The sequence below is a fragment of the Schistocerca cancellata genome, chromosome 8 (assembly GCF_023864275.1).
Source record: "Schistocerca cancellata isolate TAMUIC-IGC-003103 chromosome 8, iqSchCanc2.1, whole genome shotgun sequence".
In the NCBI taxonomy this organism is placed as follows: domain Eukaryota; kingdom Metazoa; phylum Arthropoda; class Insecta; order Orthoptera; family Acrididae; genus Schistocerca; species Schistocerca cancellata.
Genome location: NC_064633.1, coordinates 311,662,997 through 311,683,888, shown reverse-complemented (window position 1 = coordinate 311,683,888; position 20,892 = coordinate 311,662,997). Strand labels below are relative to the sequence as shown.

The 20,892-nt window shown below is 39.6% G+C and overlaps 1 protein-coding gene across 1 annotated transcript in view; it reads right to left on the bottom strand.

Annotated features, from left to right (window-relative positions):
- LOC126095266 (fat-like cadherin-related tumor suppressor homolog) overlaps positions 1–20,892 on the bottom strand; it is an 892,347-nt gene that overhangs the window by 133,004 nt on the left and 738,451 nt on the right. Inside the window, exons 10-11 of the mRNA XM_049910026.1 lie at positions 16,639–16,778; positions 15,833–16,074 (exon numbers count right to left, since the gene is read on the bottom strand). Of these exons, the coding sequence (XP_049765983.1) occupies positions 15,833–16,074; positions 16,639–16,778 (382 nt within the window). The remainder of the gene's footprint in view (positions 1–15,832; positions 16,075–16,638; positions 16,779–20,892) is intronic.

The following is a 20,892-nucleotide window of genomic DNA, read 5'->3' as shown; positions in this document are numbered from 1 at the left end:
GCGATTTCTCAGTATACAAAAGCATTATCCATGAAAAGCCTCATGAAACTTCTGATGTTATCTACTAGGTCATTTATATGTATTGTGAAAAACTATGGTCCTATAACACTCCCCTGGGCCAAGCCCCGATTTGTTTAAGGAGTTCTTTTTGTTAAGAATGACATGCTGTGTTCTATTTGCTAGAAACTCTTCAGTGTAGTTGGTCTGATATTCTGTACACTCATATTTTGTTCATTAGGCACCTGCAGAACTGTATCGAATGTGTCTCAGTAGTCTCATGGATGAACAGAGTGAGCTGGATTTCACATGACTGTAGCTTTCAGAAAGCCTGTTGGTTCACACAGAAATGGCATAATATGTGATCATAAAATATTTTTCAGAATTCTGCAACAGAGTGATATCAGTTTTGTGCATCTTGCTCAACAACCGTTCTTGAAAATGGGAATGACCATGCTTTTTCCCAATCATTAGGAACACTTCATTCCTCTAGAGACTGCTGCCAGAAGAGGGGCACTTGCTTTCACATGCTCTGTGTAGAATCAAATTGGTATCCCATCAGGTCCAGTGGCCTTTCATCTGTTGAGTGATTTCAGTGGATTTTTCTATCCTTTTGTCACTTATTTTGATATGTGTTATTTTGTCACTCATGAGACGACTTAAAGAGGGAGCTACAGTATGATCTTCCTTGGTGAAACAGTTTTTCAAAAAGGTGTTTAGTATTTCTACCTTTTCTGTGTCATTCTCTGTTTCAGTGCCATTATGTTCACAGAATGTCTAGACAGATGGCTTTGATCAGTTTATAGTATAAAGATCTGGGATGAGTGGGGCTGCTACTGTACATGTGATGAAGTGGCAGGTTGTGGTGGTGGCGGTACTGGGCACGGGTTGCTAGAAAACTCCACTTTAAGATATAATATTTTTTATTGTCTTGAGCTACAATGCTGTAATGCTGCAATGCCTTTGGATATGCTTCTTACAGGTGTGTGGTTCACTAGTGGTGCCATTTCTGTTGGAAGGTCACAGCAGTGGGATGGCCATTTGATGTCCATGTCCTACTTTGCTGACACTGTTTACCATACTCAGTAGCCCATGCCTGAATTAGCACTATGTGTCTGTGATTGAACAGTGCAAATGACATGAATGTTTTGGTGAATTCTCATAGGTGTCCACTGCCACAGTGTTAGAAACTTGCACTGGTGTGGGTGGATGATGGCAGTACTTCCCCGACTGTGAACAGCTGCCCTCCACGGCAGGAGATCGGTTGCTATTGTGTAGCCTGGGGACAGCTCGTCCATTATGTCAATCTACATCCACAGGCACCAACTTAGAACCATGAACTGGTCTGGTGGAGATGGCACCCCGGACTGGCATCAGCTGCCGGTGGTCAACTTCAGTGCAGGTAGTACCGGGGGTAACGACAGCAGTGGATCGATTGAGGGACACATGGGTCTTGCTCGACACCTCTCGCATCCCTGCGTCCAACCCTCCGTGGTGGTGCCCCTTGACAGCAGCCTCAAGCTGTGTGATGGAAGCCAACACTGCCTGCAGCTGTGAACAAAGGGTCACCAACTCGGCTCGCATCTGTACACAGCAGTCACAGTGCCTATCCATTTCTGAACTCGCTCCTATTTGAAACTCGTAAAGATATGTAATAAACAAATGGTGTATTCACCTTATTAGCAGCAGAAATGCGCGGTGCTCTCTCACTGACGGTCTAACCAACACTACGCTGTTGTAAGCAAAACAAACAAAAGGCTGTACGATACGAGGGTCAGGGTGTCTACGTGGACAAGAAAAAAAAATTCCCGGATTTTTCCCGGATTTCCCGGGTAAAAACACAATTTCTCCCGGATGAAATTACGTATAAAGCGGGTGAAAATACATCCGTGTTAAACAACAGTATACTTTCCCTCGGGCTCTAAAACCTATCAGTCCTTTGAATAGTGAAGGTCTTATACCGGCTGAGGACGTCCCAGCACTTAAGGAAACAGGAAAAACAATGCGTTTGGAAAGATGTTTGATGCGAGACAATATAGACAGATTTTATTTTCGTATTGCGAAAGTATATACACAAATTCCACAAGTTACAGCACGGTAGCTTCCGAAGCCTTAAAATAGAGATTGCGTTGAGTGATGCACTTTTGTCAGCCAGTCACAGCTCAAGTCACGTGATCTCGCTAGCGAATGATGGCAGTTATTCAGAACACGAGGCCTACGAGAAAGACAGGCCACGGCGCGTACGTTACGAACGTGGGTCGACCTCGCTCAACTCAGCAAAGTGCGTTTCTACACCGGTTAACGTAACTAAATGTGTATGTACGAACGAGAATTGCATCGACTATTGGAATCCACTATTATTAGCCCTACAATGATAGGAAGTCCGTAGGCCTACTAACAGGCTCTAATTTGGCAATTAAAATCATACCAAAATGATTATCAGCTGCATAAGGCACCACATCTTCTATGAAAGGAGAACTGTTACGAAGAAGAGACTAAATGCTGTAAACGAGCGGTTATACCATTTCTATCGAGAATTGATTTTAAATTTTGTTGTACGAACAGTAATCAGTAAGACTTCATAATAATGGGTTCCAGTACAAGATGAAATTCTTGTTAGTATGCACGCACCCGGTTGCGAGTTAACAGATTTAAATACGCATTTTGCCCGCTGAGTTACGGGAACGAGCGAACTCAGGCCGTTCTTCGTGATGTACGCGCCGCGGCCTGTCTTTCTCGTGGGCCTCGATCAGTGCACAATACATGTTATGTACTCAACCACTAGCAGCTTCATTGTTAAGTAGCACGACCATACAAAGACGAAAGGTTAATGGGTTAAAGTAATGTAAGTACACTATATCTTCACGAAAAGCTGAACTTTCACATATAATATTAGGCATTAACAATGTTTTGCTGCTTTTTCTCGAAGAGCGTGGTTAGGCAGGAACCTAAGAATGCTTCGGAAACTAAACTGCTGTATTTGATGTATTTCATACATATACTTTCGTATTACGCAAACATGCAGTCCAAATGCCGATGCGAATCAAAGATCTTTCCAAAACGCGTTGTTTTTTGCTGGATTTCGTTTCCTAAAGTGCTCGGAAGTATAAAACCCCTAAACTTTCCATAAGCCGTTTTCCAATAACACTATCTAGTTTTCATTTCGTGATCATAACTGCAGTGATTTAGGAGAACCATTACAAAGTGAAGTTTATACTTAGCTGTAGTCGGTGTCATGTTTTCTCGACGAGTGATGCATCAACTTTTACATTGTTTTTATTCGAAACTCTGAATATACTATACAACATTTAAACACCCACTGACGTAAGGCTGCGAGCACTCACAACAAGGTCTAGGGATCTTTGAGAGCATTCTGCGTTCTGCCTGACTGGGACTGGAGTGGCAATAAAGGATGGGACAGAATAGGAGTCACCATGGCGTCAGCTGGTCAATGCAAGGCGATCCAGTGACTGGATGAAGTGGGAAGAGACATCGCTGCGAGCTGAGGAGGCGAGGTGAGGTGACCAAACCAGCAATCTATCACACGAAAGACGAGCCATCGCTTTCAGCAGCTAACATCGTTACATGCCTGTTCAAAATCCCAATACCGTAATAATACAGCCGCTGTTACCGTGATTAAATACAAATAAAACGATTGCCGTTTATACATTCAATGCCAAAAACTATAACTTGGTATATGTAAATAGAAAAAAACGTCGAGACAGTATTACAGGAAAATACTAGCTGGCAAATAAGTGGTAAAGAAAACATTACGTAAGTTGCTCAATAATTAAAGAAGAAAAGTCTGGAGCAAGAGTCTTGAAATACGAGTTTATTGAGACGAGTAGCATGTTCTTCAGATGATCATAGACTACCGTGTAGCTAGCACGTTTCGGTTTTTTTTTGTGCTCTATCTTTGCAACAAACATTGGCAAATACAGAAGCAGTTACTAGAGCGCACTCCGCAACTTCAAAGTTCTCCAGCCATCGGATCACGCAAATCTTCAAGGGCAAACGTTCCGATTCAATGGTCCAAATATACAGAGCTAGTCTGGAACGGAAATCCTTAAATAGGTTTTACAGGGCATGTACAAACTGAATTATCATCCAGAGTGTTTCCTTTACTGCGGACTTGATTAGCAGAAAAATATGGAGAGGGGGCTTGCAAGTACGTCAAAGAACAGCAAGAAAACATAACGTGAAGACAACAATAACAGCTGAACAGGATTTATTACGTTTCTAGGAACGGAGGGATATATAAAAAGCGACATTATCAATGTACTGGATGTCAAGTTAAATCATATTTTAAAATGAAGCGGGTAAATCGTTCCTCTACAAGTAAATCAACATGTACGCAGCTACAGAATCTAGACTTTAAATTAAAATCGGTATATGTACAACAGAAGGTCTACAAAGTCCTAAAGCACTTTGGAAATTTTACACACAGTAGAGCGCCTCAGCTGTAAAGTAACTGGGATGCCAAGTCGTTCGTAATCGGCAGACTTCATAACTTAGTAATCGTGGATGGGAGACGAGAGCAAGCAACCAATAGCAGCCGATAGAGAGAGAGAGAGAGAGAGAGAGAGAGAGAGAGAGAGAGAGAGAGAGGAGGAGAAGCCTCATGGTAAGGAATAAGCTAGAACGAAAAGGTGGCGAAGCCTTCAGAACTTTGGTCGATGAGCGCGGTGGCCTTAATATCTTTCGTCTTTATAATTGAGGTGCTGTACTGTACGTGTAAAATTAGCTAGAAACTTGCAACAGGTTACTGGAGTGTCTTGTCATTCATAGTTTCTTAAAGGGTCAACAAACGCAGAGCTACTAATAATATCGTAATAACGCCGATTGTTGCTTGGCAGAGACAGTGTTCTCAAACGTGCCTCGTTCGATTTTCAAATCACACAGTCTGTCAGTAGTCAGTGTGCTCGGCTCACCTGTTGAATGCAGTTCTGCGCACGTGCGGGGCAAAATTTTATAAACTGACAAGGTAGGTAACACTCATTGTGTCATATTTCATTATGCATAATAACGAGGCGCAGCTTTATTTACATCCATCGTTCTTCTTTATCCAATAAAGGTTGCCCACCAACAACCACTGCGACTGCGCCATGTCGATTGGTTTTCAAGATAGCTGGCTTTCAGATCCAGCATTCAAGGACTGGTTGGTGAAAGTACCTACAGACCTTTATAGTGCTAAATGTGGATTATGTCCAGGGACCCTCATTAACATCCATACTATGGGAAGATCGGCTCTTACAAGTCACATGACAAAATCCAAGAAGCACGTCGCGAAAGCAGCTGCCATGAGAAGCACAGCAAGTTTGTATGTCTACACCCGACCGGCGGCGACCACTTCAACCCAGCAGACAGGTTCTACTTCCACTACCACATCTGCGGATTCAGCTGGGTCAACAACAGTGGCGTTGGCCGCTGGAATTGTTGCGCCTCCGCAGAAGGATGTCACTGCAATGTCAAAACCCGTGGATAAACTGAAAGGAATTGATCGGATGGCAATAAAGGACGAAGTAACAAAGGCGGAAATACTGTGGTGTTTGGAGTGCATCGTTTCACACAAGTCACTGCGTAGTTCTGCGAACGACGTGTTGCTTTTCCCCGCAATGTTCCCCGACAGTGAAGTGGCCAAGAGCATGCGTTTACAAAAGGACAAAATCGGTTATATCGTGCAATATGGACTAGCTCCCTTCTTTGAATCTGAAATTAAATCTGACCTCGTAAACGCATCAAGGATTGTTGTTTGTTTTGACGAATCCTTGAACAAGGTGTGCAAAAGAATCCAGATGGACATTTTAGTGTGTTATTGGGACATTAAAAAAAATCTAGTGTGCACCCGTTACTATGCATCGGCTTTTCTAGGCAGTTCGACGGCAGCTAAGCTACTCGAGTCCTTCAAGAAAAAAATTCCCGGCGAAACAATGAAAAAACTTTTACAAGTATCGATGGACGGCCCTAACATCAACTTTGCGTTCTTAAGGGAACTTAAATTTTTTTTGAAAGAAATTGAAGGAGTAGACACCGTTTTACTGGATATTGGAACGTGTGGGCTTCACGTTGTTCACGGCGCCTTCAAGTCGGCAATTCAAGAAACACAGTGGATGATAATTCAGTTTTTACGTGCCTTGTACAATCTTTTTAAGGATGTCCCTGCCAGAAGAGCTCTGTATATTTCGACAACGGAATCGGAACTGTTTCCCTTAAAGTTTTGCGCGATCCGATGGCTGGAGAATGTGGAAGTTGCTGAGCGAGCTCTAGTAATGCTTCCATTTCTGCGAATATTTGTTGGAAAACTGGAAGAAAAAAACAAACCAAAATGTGCTAGCTACAGAGTAGTGGAGGATCACCTCAAGGACAAGCTACTTGGTCCGAAAATTGCCTTTTTCAAGACTCTTGCAGGAGACTTGACACCTTTCCTAAAGGATTTCCAATCCGATTGGCCGCTAGCACCGTTCCTCCACTCTGCTTTGACAGAGATAATGGAGACAACGATGACACGATTTGTCCAGCCGACGAAGATCTCGCCGTCAGTTAATTTGGACAAAGAATCCAATCTTTTGGGTGTGAACTACGTCAAGATTGGGTTCACCGTCAAGAATGAATTCAGAAAGTGCAGGTCTCTCACAGCCCTTGAAATCGCTAAGTTCCGGAGCGAATGCAGAAGAGGAATGATCAAGCTTGTGTCAAAGTTGATGGAGAAATCTCCTTTACACTTTAGGTTGACAAAAGCTGTAAGCTGCTTTGATCCCACAATAGCGTGCAGGGAGGCTGGTCCCAAACGATTTCATTCCTTTCTGCAGATTTTGGTGGAGAGCAATTGGATGAACGGTGTTTGTGCCGATAAAGCAGAAGCGCAATACGCTTCTGTTGTAAAGAAGAACTGCAAAACAAAATTCCAAACATTCAACAAAAAGGAGCAACGGCTGGATGAGTTCTGGATGAATTGTCTCAAGAACCAGAATGCAACGTGCCACGAGCTGCAGAGGGCAATGGAAATCGCGCTCACTTTGTCGCACGGTCAAGCAGCTGCGGAGCGAGGATTCTCGGTGAACAAAGAGTGCCTCTTCGAGAATATGAGGGAACAATCTGTAGTGAGCAGAAGACTGGTGTACGACGCCGTCAAGACACACGGCGGTGTCCAAGGAGTGCCTATAACAAAGTCCCTTATACACTCGGTAAGAAACTCACGAGATCGATATGCTGAAGACCTCAAAAATCGAAACGATGAGTCATCCAGGAAAAAGGATCATCTGACTAAAAGGAAGATTGTTGACGCAGAAATAAGACAGCTTAAAGAGAAGAAGGCAAAACTTGAGGGGACCATTCAAAACGCTCAGATAGAGCGAGAATCTATTACAGAACGAATCAATGCTCTCGCACACAGCTCCAAGTGAATTATTCTCCAAGGTCAATTCCTAAATTACAGTATTTGTTGTTAACATGGTACTTCCTTCTAAATTATTTGTTTTATTTGTTGTATTGTCTAATAATAATTAAAATGTTTCTTTAATAAAATGTTTTTAAAACAAATGAATATGATAGCGTTATTTTAAACTACTAACTCCCACAGATGTTTAAATATACATTTCAAACAATAACTTTCATAATTAAAAATATTTGAAAAATAAACCTAATTTAAGAAATTAAGTATTAAAATAAAGACCGGAGCTAAAATTTAGCAACACGAAAATCCGAAAAGAAAGGACTGTAAAAATGCACAAAATATTTTACCGAAAAAATCTCTTATTATTCTAAAACGAACGACAGTAATTAAAGGTCTTTAACAACGATTAAACCGTAAGCTTTTGTATTTAAATAAAAAATAATAAAATCAGAAAAAATGAGGAATGGAAGAGGTAAAAGACATACTTGTCGTTACTGAAAGCAAATTTTAGAGCGGGGAATATAGTAGCTGCGCTTGACACAGGTTTTCGCTCTAAAACTGGACTATTTTCGTACGAGAGCAAGGTACGGATGTCCCGCTACCTGTCGCGTGACTGGTGCTGCCTTCTGTTGTCCATTTATAGGATTAGTTAGAAAGAAGTAGCGAACGTTAGAGCTGTTCGGAGACGAAGATCCAATTCACCGGCAAAAAAGTAGAAAAGAAGCGAACTGGTATTGCTCTGCATGCCAGAACACTTCGTCTTTTCTATACTACAGAAAAGTCGAAGTGCTCTGGCATGAAGAGACTTGTGACATTGCTCAGTAACATATTATTCACTTTTTTTGAAAGTCAATTATACTTTTTGCCATCGATTGCATAATTTTTATCTATGAAAGAACAACATTAAATATGAAAACTAACTTGAAGCTCGGTCTTTTTTTAACGTGTGTTACACGTTAAGTCATATCAAATACAAATGTGCGGTAAAATTGTAAATAGTGGCATAAATGACGTCTCGTCTGGGCCCGAAATTTTTCAAATGGCTGATCCTCATGTGTTACCGGTACGTTTTGAATGAGAATTATAACGCCCTGTGATTTAAGAAATTCACTGCACATTCTCACACGTAACATACATCATCTTGCTTGGAAATTTACTTTGAAAGTAACGCTTCTCAAGTCACTATTCGTAACATTTTCCAGTGATCTGTTAGAAATGTAAACAATTGCGACGCTAGCACATCGAATGCACGTTAGTTGTTACGCACGTACTGCATAATCTTCGACCTAAAGCCTTTAACACTTTTCGGTGGCGGCAAACTGGTCTGTGCATTGTGTAAATTACTCCTTTTCTAAGCAACTAAACTTTTTTTTTTGTGTTATTCTCTGACTGTTTGATTGCTGCAGTATTATTCAGCAGTAGTGGGCTAAAGTTCTTTGTCAGCGTATCAGATCTTACACGTCAAACCTACAAAAATTTAACTGAAATCTAAAAGAATGAAAAATCCCGGAATTCTAAAAAATTCCCGGGTTTTTCCCGGATTTGTCCCGGATGAAAAAATTCCCGGGTTTTTCCCGGATCTCCCGGATGTCCCGGGCCGTATACACCCTGGAGGGTGGATACAACGGTCGATAGCAATGGTGGTACTGTAAGCTACACTGTTTCTAAAATGATATGAAAGGTTGCTCCTAGTAAGCACTCAAACATGCAAGAAATTACAAAAATATACTAGTAACTGCAAAGGTAATTGAAAAGGATGCCACCTGTTTGAAGATCATCAGAATATGTAATAAACAAATGGTGTAATTGGCTTATTAGCAGCAGGAACTCGCAGTGCTCTCTCACTGACGGGCTAACAAGTTCTAGAATAATTTGTTCGAGTGTGTGGGACCCATACCAAACAGAACTAACAGGGGATACTGAATGTACACAGAGAAGGGCAGCATGAATGGTCACAGATTTCTTTGATCCATGAGGAAGTGTTGTCACAGTGATAATGAAGAAACTGAACTGGCAGACTCCTGGAAGATGAGTGTAAACTCTCCTGCGAAAGTCTACTAACAAAGTTTCAAGAACTGGCTTTAAATTATGACTCCACGAATATACTACATGAGCATCTGCAGATGCATAAGTGTGTGCGAGAGAGAGAGAGAGAGAGAGAGGGGGGGGGGGGGGTTGTACGGCATATTCACTTCACTTTAAACTCCTTATATGATCATGTAGGTGGATAAAACTAGAATTAAACACTTATGTGGATTGTTTTCATTTTAAAATTTAATGACCTGTTTTTCACTACCTGGGCTTTGGTAATCCACACTAGTAATTGTTAAGTAATTTTTCTCATATCTTTACATTACTGCCAGTTTAGTTGTTTTGATAATATAATAAAATTGGATGACAATGGCTGTATAACAACATTCCTTTGCAACTAAAGAAAGGAGTTTAAAGTGCCGCATCTCTCCCATGAACCATGGACCTTGCCGCTAGTGGGGAGGCTTGCATGCCTCAGCGATACAGATAGTCATACCGTAGGCGAAACCACAACGGAGGCGTCTGTTGAGAGGCCAGACAAATGTGTGGTTCCTGAAGAGAGGCAGCAGCCTTTTCAGTAGTTGCAGGGGCAATAGTCTGGATGACTGAGTGATCTGGCCTTGTAACATTAACCAAAATGGCCTTGTTGTGCTGGTATTGCGAATGGCTGAAAGCAAGGGGAAACGACAGCCATACTTTTTCCCGAGAGCATGCAGCTTTACCGTTTGGTTAAATGATGATGGCATCCTCTTGGGGAAAACACTCCTGAGGTAAAATAATCCCCCATTACCATCTCCAGGTGGAGACTACTCAGGAGGACACCATTATCAAGAGAAAGAAAACTGGCCAAGATAGACATGAAGCCCACACCTACCACAGTAGTACAAATTTATATGCCAACTAGCTCCGCAGAAGATGAAGAGATTGAAGAAATGTATGATGAGATAAAAGAAATTAGGAGAGACGGAAATTTAATAGTCATTGGAGACTGGAATTCGATAGTAGGAAAAGGAAGAGAAGGTAAAGTTGTAGAGGAATATGGAATGGGGATAAGGAATGAATGAGGAAGTCGACTGGTAGAATTCTGCACAGAGCATAACTTACTCATAGCTAACTCTTGGTTTAAAAATCATGAAAGAAGGTTATATACATGGAAGAACCCTGGAGATACTAAAAGGTATCAGATAGATTATATAATGGTAAGACAGAGATTTAGGAACAAGGTTTTAAATTATAAGACACTTCCAGGGGTAGATGCGGACTCTGGCCACAATCTATTGGTGATGAACTGTAAATTAAAATGGAAGAAACTGTGAAAAGGTCGGAATTTAAGGAGGTGGGATATGGATAAACTGAAAGAACTAGAGGTTATAGAGAGTTTCAGACAGAGCATTAGGGGACGATTGACAAGAACGGGGGAAAGAAACACAGTTGAGGAAGAATTGGTACCTTTGAAAGATGAAATTGTAAAGGCAGCAGAGGATCAAGTAGGTAAACAGACGATGGCTAGTAGAAATCCTTGGGTAACAGAAGAGATATTGGACTCAATTGATGAAATGAGAAGATATAAACATGCAGTAAAGGAGTACAAACGTCTCAAAAATGAGATAGACAGGAAGTGCAAAACGGCTGAACAGGGATAGCTGGAGGACAAATGTAAGGATGTAGAGGCATATGTCACTAGGGGTAAGACAGATACTGCCTACAGGAATATTAAAGAGACCTTTGGAGAAGAGGGAACCACCTGTATGAATATCAAGAGCTCAGATGGAGAACCAGTTCCAAGCAAAGAAGGGAAAGCAGAAAGGTGGAATGAGAGACTCTACACAAGGGCGATGTACTTGAGGGTGATATTATGGAAATGGAAGAGGACATAGATGAAGATGAAATGGGAGATAAGATATTGCGTGAAGAATTTGACAGAGGACTTAAAGACCTAAGTCGAAACAAGGCCCTGGGAGTAGACAAAATTCCATTAGAACTACTGACGGCCTTGGGAGAGCCAGTCCTGACAAAACTCTACCATCTGGTGAGCAAGATGTATGAGACAGGTGAAATACCCTCAGCCTTCAAGAAGAATATAATAATTCCAATCCCAAAGAAAGCAGGTGTTGACAGATGTGAAAATTACCGAACTATCAGTTTAATAAGTCACAGTTGCAAAATACTAACGCGAATTCTTTACAGACGAATGGAAAAACTGGTAGAAGCTGACCTCGGGGAAGATCAGTTTGGATTCCGTAGAAATGTTGGAACACGTGAGGCAATACTGACCTTAAGACTTATCTTAGAAGCTAGATTAAGGAAAGGTAAACCTACGTTTCTAGCATTTGTAGACTTGGAGAAAGCTTTTGACAATATTGACTGGAATACTCTCTTTCAAATTCTAAAGGTGACAGGGGTAAAATACAGGGAGCAAAAGGCTATTTACAATTTGTACAGAAACCAGATGGCAGTTATAAGAGTCGAGGGCCATGAAAGGGAAACAGTGGTTGGGAAGGGAGTGAGACAGGGTTGTAGCCTCTCCCCGATGTTATTCAATCTGTATATTGAGCAAGCAGTAAAGGAAACAAAAGAAATTTTTGGAGTAGGTATTAAAATCCATGGAGAAGAAATAAAAACTTTGAGGTTCGCCGATGACATTGTAATTCTATCAGAGACAGCAAAGGATTTGGAAGAGCAGCTGAACGGAATGGACATTGTCTTGAAAGGAGGATATAAGATGAACATCAACAAAAGCAAAACGAGGATAATGGAATGTAGTCGAATTAAGTCGGGTGATGCTGAGGGAATTAGATTGGGAAATGAGACACTTAAAATAGTGAAGGAGTTTTGCTATTTGGGGACAAAAATAACTGATGGTGGTCGAAGTAGAGAGGATATAAAATGTAAACTGGCAATGTCAAGGAAAGCGTGTCTGAAGAAAAGAAATTTGTTAACACTGAGTACAGATTAAAGTGTCAGGAAGTCTTTCTTGAAAGTATTTGTACAGAGTGTAGCCCTGTATCGAAGTGTAACATGGACGATAACTAGTTTAGATTAGAAGAGAATAGAAGCTTTCAAAATGTGGTGCTACAGAAAAATGCTGAAGATAAGATGGGTAAGTAACTAATGAGGTGGTACTGAATAGAATTGGGGAGAAGAGGACTTTGTAGAGCAACTTGACTAAAAGAAGCAATCAGTTGGTAGGATATGTTCTGAGGCATCAAGGGATCACCAATTTAGTATTGGAGGGCAGGGTGGAGGATAAAAATTATGGAGGGAGCCCAAGAGATGAATACACTAAGTAGATTCAGAAGGATGTAGATTGTACTAGTTACTTGGAGATAACAAGCTTGCACAGAATAGAGTAGCATGGAGGGCTGCATCAAAGCAGTCTCTGGACTGAAGACCACAACACACAAACAACAGCTATTTTCACATAGACAATCCATTATACGCATTTGGAGACATGAAATGAAACAAAATAAGCACAGTTTGTTGCACCTTTTTATGAGATTACTACATTTTGCACTTTTTCCCGTTATTCCATGCTGAAGCATCTTTCTCCCAAGACATCAACAATGGCCAATAAATATTAAAACATCATTTATGGAAAACACAAGAAATTATTTGTATCCTCAGCAACAATGGCCAACCTCAGTAATAACAGTCAATGTCGGTACCAATGGTCAACATGCAGCTGTGAAGTCAAACAAAATTTTAAAAAAATAAGCTGCAACTGTGTAAAACTAAATTCAGTTAGTGCTGGCTACCATCTATCAACTGTGTACTGTCCTGTTGACCATGTTAGTGTTTTCCTGGAAAGGATTTTTCACAACAAAATCATGCTGAAGGTTAAGAAGGAAAAGTTGTGTGCATTTTCAGAAGAATTCTAGACTCAGTTTATCAAAACCGATGGCATCATTCTGCAATATGCCAATTGAAAAGTAAATATTGCAATCAATAACAAGCATCAAAGGAACAGAATATACCAGCACATCCAAACATTTAAAGAACACTGAACTTCTACAGTAAAAAACTAAGCAAACTGCTGCGACACATGCCTTCACTTCATGATCTGAAAAGCAGTGGTCACTGAATGAGTTTAGTGCAGATCTTGCATGGCAGTAATGCAGTCAGAAATTTTGATCCACAAGTTAAACACTCCAACATTCAAATCATTTCCTGAGAAGAACACACAAAGGTCATCCCAGATGATAGCACTATGAGAAAAAGTTACGTACAGTCAATTTATGAGAATGTTTTGAATAAAATAAAATAGGTGGTTGGCAAACATTCAGTGGGATTCATTTCAAATGATACTGCTGATGAGCTGCAAAGATATATTTCGAACATGTGGGTTTTTGCATTATCTGGTGAATGGGAAAGCCTATGCTTTTTAAATGTACCAGCTAAAGTAGACAAATGCCTGCAGATTAATGCAATCATTTAACAACTCTTGTATGAACCTGAGGCCAGGCAGCATACAACACAAAAAAGTCAGGCTTGTGGTGACTGATCAAGCATACAACCTGCCTTCGGCTTTCAAACAATTGAAGGGCACATACCCCAACTTCAAATATGTGGCATGTATTGCACATAGTCTACATCGTGTTTGTGGAACTATCAGGATGAATTACTGCAGAGTAAATGACTTCATTACTGCTCTAAAGAAGATTCTGGAAAAGGCTCCCAGTCACCAAGATTTTATCAGGAAATACAGGGCTACACAATTCATAGTTTCCTGCCATCACATGGTCTGATACTTGTATAAGATGTGCAGTTTTCTTCGAAAATTCTGATAAAATCAAACTCTTCATATATGTCCTAGATTCAGTGGATGCAGCAGCCATCAAACAGGCTCAACAACTAGTCAACAGCAAATATCTAGAGTTGGAACGATTTGCAGTGTATGGTTCTAAATATTTGCCTGAGGTGACTCAAAAGAGTCTGGAAGAAAAAGGTATGGAGGAGGAGGAACAATGGAAGAAGTTGACGAGTGTTAGAGACATCCTTGATAGAACAGCTAAAATCAAATTTGAATTAAATTTGAAGAACAACCCAAGTGTGGAAACCTTTGAAATTCTGTGTCCTTGGAGTCTTTCATGGCAGCAATATAAGTGGGAAATAGTGCCAGCCCCAGCAACCAGTAGTTTTACTCCTGATGATGATGGTGGAGCAAGCCATTGAAAACTCAAGAATTTTATTGGAATTGATTCTGCTTGAAAACCGAGAAGATTTTATGCTTTGAAATTCTGACGGAACTTCCTTTATGGTACTGACAAGATATGCTCCTTTCTGTAGATGTCAAGCAGAGTTTCACCATATACAAGGAACTATTGAGCTTAATGTGGCAGAGAAGTAGTGTCAAAAACATTGAAATGATATATGCAGTCCAAAGTAGCTGAACCTGGTAAATGGGACAAGCAAAGTTAATGTAGGTAGTTTAAACCCAAACAAAGTAACCTCATCACTATCTTTTTTGTACCTTTTTGTATGAATGTTCGGAACCTTTTTCCCCTTTTTCTGGCCAACACTTTTAAAGGAATAATTTCCATCTACTACAAGTTTCCAACATAATCTCTTTACTGAGGCTTCATATTCAATATAAAATAAAGGCTTTGATAGCTGATTTAGACCTTAAGAGTATAATTTCTTAGTTGAGTTTGATTCACTTACGTATAGTTTGCTTTTCGTAACTGAACTATACGTATTTTTAAAAAAGATGTCAGTATTATGTTTCTATTGTGATCAAATATGTACCTACAATAGATACGCAGGCAACTGATTATATGCTCAGTTTTCATTCATAGTTAATTTTTATAGCTGCATGTAGTCCCATGTTGTAATTAGACACTAAATGAATTTTGAAGTTTTGCCTGCTTGGAATATATTTGAACCTGTAACTTATGATCTTTGAACAACAGTAGCAAAAGACTAGGTTCTAAGGTCTGTTACAGACATATTTACATAGCAAGGTGCAGACATGTTTGTTATACCACTTGTTATACTTAAATAGAATATTTCAAAATGTTAGTCTAAATATAATACTACAGATGTGTATTATGTAATGCAGTTCCTCACATCCTGACAACTGTCCAACACTGCATACAGAGAAGAAAAGCCTTGACCCTTTGAAGTTTCAATTCTAAGGCACTGCAGTTATAGACTGTGCGGTTGGTCCCAGCGGAGGTTCAAGTCCTCCCTCGGGCATGGGTGTGTGTGTTTGTCCTTAGGATAATTTAGGTTAAGTAGTGTGTAAGCTTAGGGACTGATGACCTTAGCAGTTAAGTCCCATAAGATTTCACACACATTTGAACATTTTTTTCTGAAGTTTCCATTAACAAAAAATAAAGTCTTAATCATAGTTTTCCAATAGCAATACAACAAATAATTGCATACTTGAAGTGGGGCTCATATAAAATCTACCTGTCCAGTTTTTCATTGAGAGTGACTGATCCTGTGATAGAGTCAACTTTGAAGACTGATAATGAAACTGGATTTCTTGCAGCATGCAGACTGTATATCACTCTCTTATCTTCATCTTTGTCTGTTGCAATTAGTCTTAATATTTCTGTTCCTTTTTCAACATTTTCAGAAATTTCAACACTATACAGTTTCTCTGTAAACTCTGGCCGATGGTCATTTATGTCAATTACATTGACATACAACTGTAAAAAAGGAAAAAAAAGTTGAATCAGTGCATTAAGGACTAGAGACAAAAGTGCAAAACAAGCAAAGGCAGTTACAAATGAAAATCCAAATGATGCACAGGTAGATAAAATAAAGCAGTTCTACTCCTTAACTTGTATGAACCACAGATGCCCACAGACAAGTTGTAAAGGCTGAAGGACTTCCATATTTAGGTATGACCAATTCACTCCTTTGAAATTCAAAGCCAGAAAAGTGTAGGAAAACATGGGCATACAAGGTAAGCGTCTCAGTTAGAGGCACTGAGTGACTTTCATAACTATATTTTACTCAACCTATTCTTTCCAGGTCTTTTTCTTTTGCGTTTTTAAAAACAATGTTATGTAATTGATAACTATACACTATAAATTCAACATTTACAACTTTAGGAAGTTAATAATTTTATTTAAAAATGTTATGAATTCAATGTTGCCTATGCTTAAAGAAGTTAAAATTAATTACTTCAGTCATCTAAATGAAAATAAGCAATTTAAGAACATTACAGACACTCCTACTAAATAAGGAAAGTGGAGCCTTAAACTCACCTGGGTAAAAGTTGTGTGAACACCATCTGTCACACTTATTGTCAGATTGTATGTGTCTTTTCTTTCCCAATCTAATTTCTTTGCCAGTAGAACATTTCCTTTATCACGACCAATAAAAAATTCATCCATATCATCTCCATCTGCAACAAATAAACAAGAAATTACTAAATATTCAGTCTCATCATAGGAAAATTATGCTCTTCAATTTATTGGACTACTGGCATGTCATAATGTTTATTTAAAAAAAAGGCACATGCTTGCATTAATGTGGTGTCTTACTTCAATTAATTTTTCACTCTGTACCATTATGGCTCCATATATGAAAAAGAGAAATGGAATGCAGTCACATTAAATAAGACAATGTTTAGGGAATTAAATTAGGAAATGAGACAATGAAAGTGGTAGATCGAGTTTTCCTGTTAGGGTAGTAAATTAAATAATGATGGATGAAGTAGAAAGGATGTAAAATGCAGACTGGCAATACTAATAAAATTATTTCTGTAAAAGAGAAATGAAAATAAATTTAAGCCTTTTCTGGAGGAAAAAGAGTTGGAATATAGCCTTGTACAGAAGCAAAATATGAATGATCAATAATTCAGACAAGATGAGTATCAGAGCTTTTGAAACGCATTTCTACAGAATAATTCTGAAGGTTAAATGTGCAGATCACTGAACTGAACTGAGCTGGTGAGAAAAGAAACTTACGAGGTGATTTGATTAATAAAAGGAATCAGTTGATATGCTATCAGCTGATCCCTTCCTTTAGTGAAGTTATTGCACCAATTGCTTTTCTCCACAATTCTATTCAGTAACTTCTCATTTCTTATTTGATCTACCAATGGAATTTTCAGCTTCCTTTTATAGCAACATTTCATAAGCTAGTATTCTTAACTTGTCTGAACTGTTCATCATTCACATTTCATATCTGTACATGGCTACACCTCAGCCTTTCTTTTTTTTTCAGAAAAGACTTCCTACTACTTAAATTTATATTCAGAGTCAACAAATTTCTATTTTTCAGATATCCTTTCCTTGCTATTGCCAGTCTACATTTTATATCACCACTTCAGCCATCCTTAACAATCAGGGAACCATTAATCTGATTATGGATGGAAATTCAGGGGGTTAAAAATTGTAGAGGGAGTCAAAAGTTTGACTACAGTAAGCAGGTTCAAATGCATGAAGGATACAGAAGTTATGCAGAGATGTAAAGGTTCGCAAGGTCAGACTAACAAGGAAAGTTACCACAAACAGTCTTTGGACTCAACACTACAAAAACAATGATTTCTGCTACAGGCAGCAATGATCACTAAGAATAAGTGCAGATACACATGCAAGAAAGAGAGAGCTTGCTAAGCTACTGAACCCCCTGTGTACCACAAATCAAGATTTTTAAATACATCTGAGATCATGAAAAGACTTCTCTCTCTCTCTCTCTCTCTCTCTCTCTCTCTCTGTGTGTGTGTGTGTGTGTGTGTGTGTGTGTGTGTGTGTGTGTGTGTGTGTAATTTTCTTGCTATGAAGAATAATGAGAGTACAAAAGGCCAAAGTGCAACATCTCTACCTATAAATAGTGTTCCTGTGATGATGACTCTCATGAACTCTGCAGTAAATGTATCAAATTGTATCAGGAGCACGTGTATACAAGCAAGTTGTGTAAAGTAAGACTGAAGGAAAAGTACAAGATCAGCAAAAGACAGACATTGTTGTTGTTGTTGTGGTCTTCAGTCCTGAGACTGGTTTGATGCAGCTCTCCATGCTACTCTATCCCGTGCAAGCTTCCTCATCTCCCAGTATCCACTGCAACCTACATCCTTCTGAATCCGCTTAGTAAATTCATCTCTTGGTCTCCCTCTACGATTTTTACCCTCCACACTGCCCTCCAATGCTAAATTTGTGATCCCTTGATGCTTCAAAACATGTCCTACCAACCGATCCCTTCTTCTAGTCAAGTTGTGCCACAAACTTCTCTTCTCCCCAATCCTATTCAATACCTCCTCATTAGTTACGTGATCTACCCACCTTATCTTCAGCATTCTTCTGTAGCACCACATTTCGAAAGCTTCTATTCTCTTCTTGTCCGAACTAGTTATCGTCCATGTTTCACTTCCATACATGGCTACACTCCATACAAATACTTTCAGAAACGACTTCCTGACACTTAAATCTATACACTCCATACAAATACTTTCAGAAACGACTTCCTGACACTTAAATCTATACTCGATGTTAACAAATTTCTCTTCTTGAGAAACGCTTTCCTTGCCATTGCCAGTCTACATTTTATATCCTCTCTACTTCGACCATCATCAGTTATTTTACTCCCTAAATAGCAAAACTCCTTTGCTACTTTAAGTGTCTCATTTCCTAATCTAATTCCCTCAGCATCACCCGACTTAATTTGACTACATTCCATTATCCTCGTTTTGCTTTTGTTGATGTTCATCTTATATCCTCCTTTCAAGACACTGTCCATTCCGTTCAACTGCTCTTCCAAGTCCTTACAATGTCATCGGCGAACCTCAACATTTTTACTTCTTCTCCATGAATTTTAATACCTACTCCGAATTTTTCTTTTGTTTCCTTTACTGCTTGCTCAATATACAGATTGAATAACATCGGGGAGAGGCTACAACCCTGTCTTACTCCTTTCCCAAGCACTGCTTCCCTTTCATACCCCCCGACTCTTATAACTGCCATCTGGTTTCTGTACAAACTGTAAATAGCCTTTCGATCCCTGTATTTTACCCCTGCCACCTTCAGAATTTGAAAGAGAGTATTCCAGTTAACAATATCAAAAGCTTTCTCTAAGTCTACAAATGCTACAAACATAGGTTTGCCTTTTCTTAAACTTTCTTCTAAGATAAGTCGTAAGGTCAGTATTGCCTCACGTGTTCCAACATTTCTACGGAATCCAAACTGATCTTCCCCGAGGTCGGCTTCTACCAGTTTTTCCATTCGTCTGTAAAGAATTCACGTTAGTATTTTGCAGCTGTGACTTATTAAACTGATAGTTCGGTAATTTTCACATCTGTCAACACCTGCTTTCTTTGGGATTGGAATTATTATATTCTTCTTGAAGTCTGAGGGTATTTCGCCTGTCTCATACATCGTGCTCACCAGATGGTAGAGTTTTGTCATGACTGGCTCTCCCGAGGCCATCAGTAGTTCAAATGGAATGTTGTCTACTCCTGGGGCCTTGTTTCGATTCAGGTCTTTCAGTGCTCTGTCAAACTCTTCACGCAGTATCTTATCTCCCACTTCGTCTTCATCTACATCCTCTTCCATTTCCATAATATTGTCCTCAAGTACATCGCCCTTGTATAAACCCTCTATATACTCCTTCCACCTTTCTGCCTTCCCTTCTTTGCTTAGAACTGGGTTGCCATCTGAGCTCTTGATATTCATACAAGTGGTTCTCTTCTCTCCAAAGGTCTCTTTAATTTTCCTGTAGGCAGTATCTATCTTACCCCTAGTGAGACAAGCCTCTACATCCTTACATTTGTCCTCTAGCCATCCCTGCTTAGCCATTTTGCACTTCCTGTCGATATCATTTTTGAGACGTTTGTATTCCTTTTTGCCTGCTTCATTTACTGCATTTTTATATTTTCTCCTTTCATCAATTAAATTCAATATTTCTTCTGTTACCCAAGGATTTCTATTAGCCCTCGTCTTTTTACCTACTTGATCCTCTGCTGCCTTCACTACTTCATCCCTCAGAGCTACCCATTCTTCTTCTACTGTATTTCTTTCCCCCATTCCTGTCAATTGTTCCCTTATGCTCTCCCTGAAATTCTCTACAACCTCTGGTTTAGTCAGTTTATCCAGGTCCCATCTCCTTAAATTCCCACCTTTTTGCAGTTTCTTCAGTTTCAATCTGCAGTTCATAACCAATAGATTGTGGTCAGAATCCACATCTGCCCCAGGAAATGTCTTACAATTTAAAACCTGGTTCCTAAATCTCTGTCTTACCATTATATAATCTATCTGATACCTTTTAGTATCTCCAGGATTCTTCCAGGTATACAACCTTCTTTTATGATTCTTGAACCAAGTGTTGGCTATGATTAAGTTATGCTCTGTGCAAAATTCTACAAGGCGGCTTCCTCTTTCATTCCTTCCCCCCAATCCATATTCACCTACTATGTTTCCTTCTCTCCCTTTTCCTACTGACGAATTCCAGTCACCCATGACTATTAAATTTTCGTCTCCCTTCACTACCTGAATAATTTCTTTTATCTCGTCATACATTTC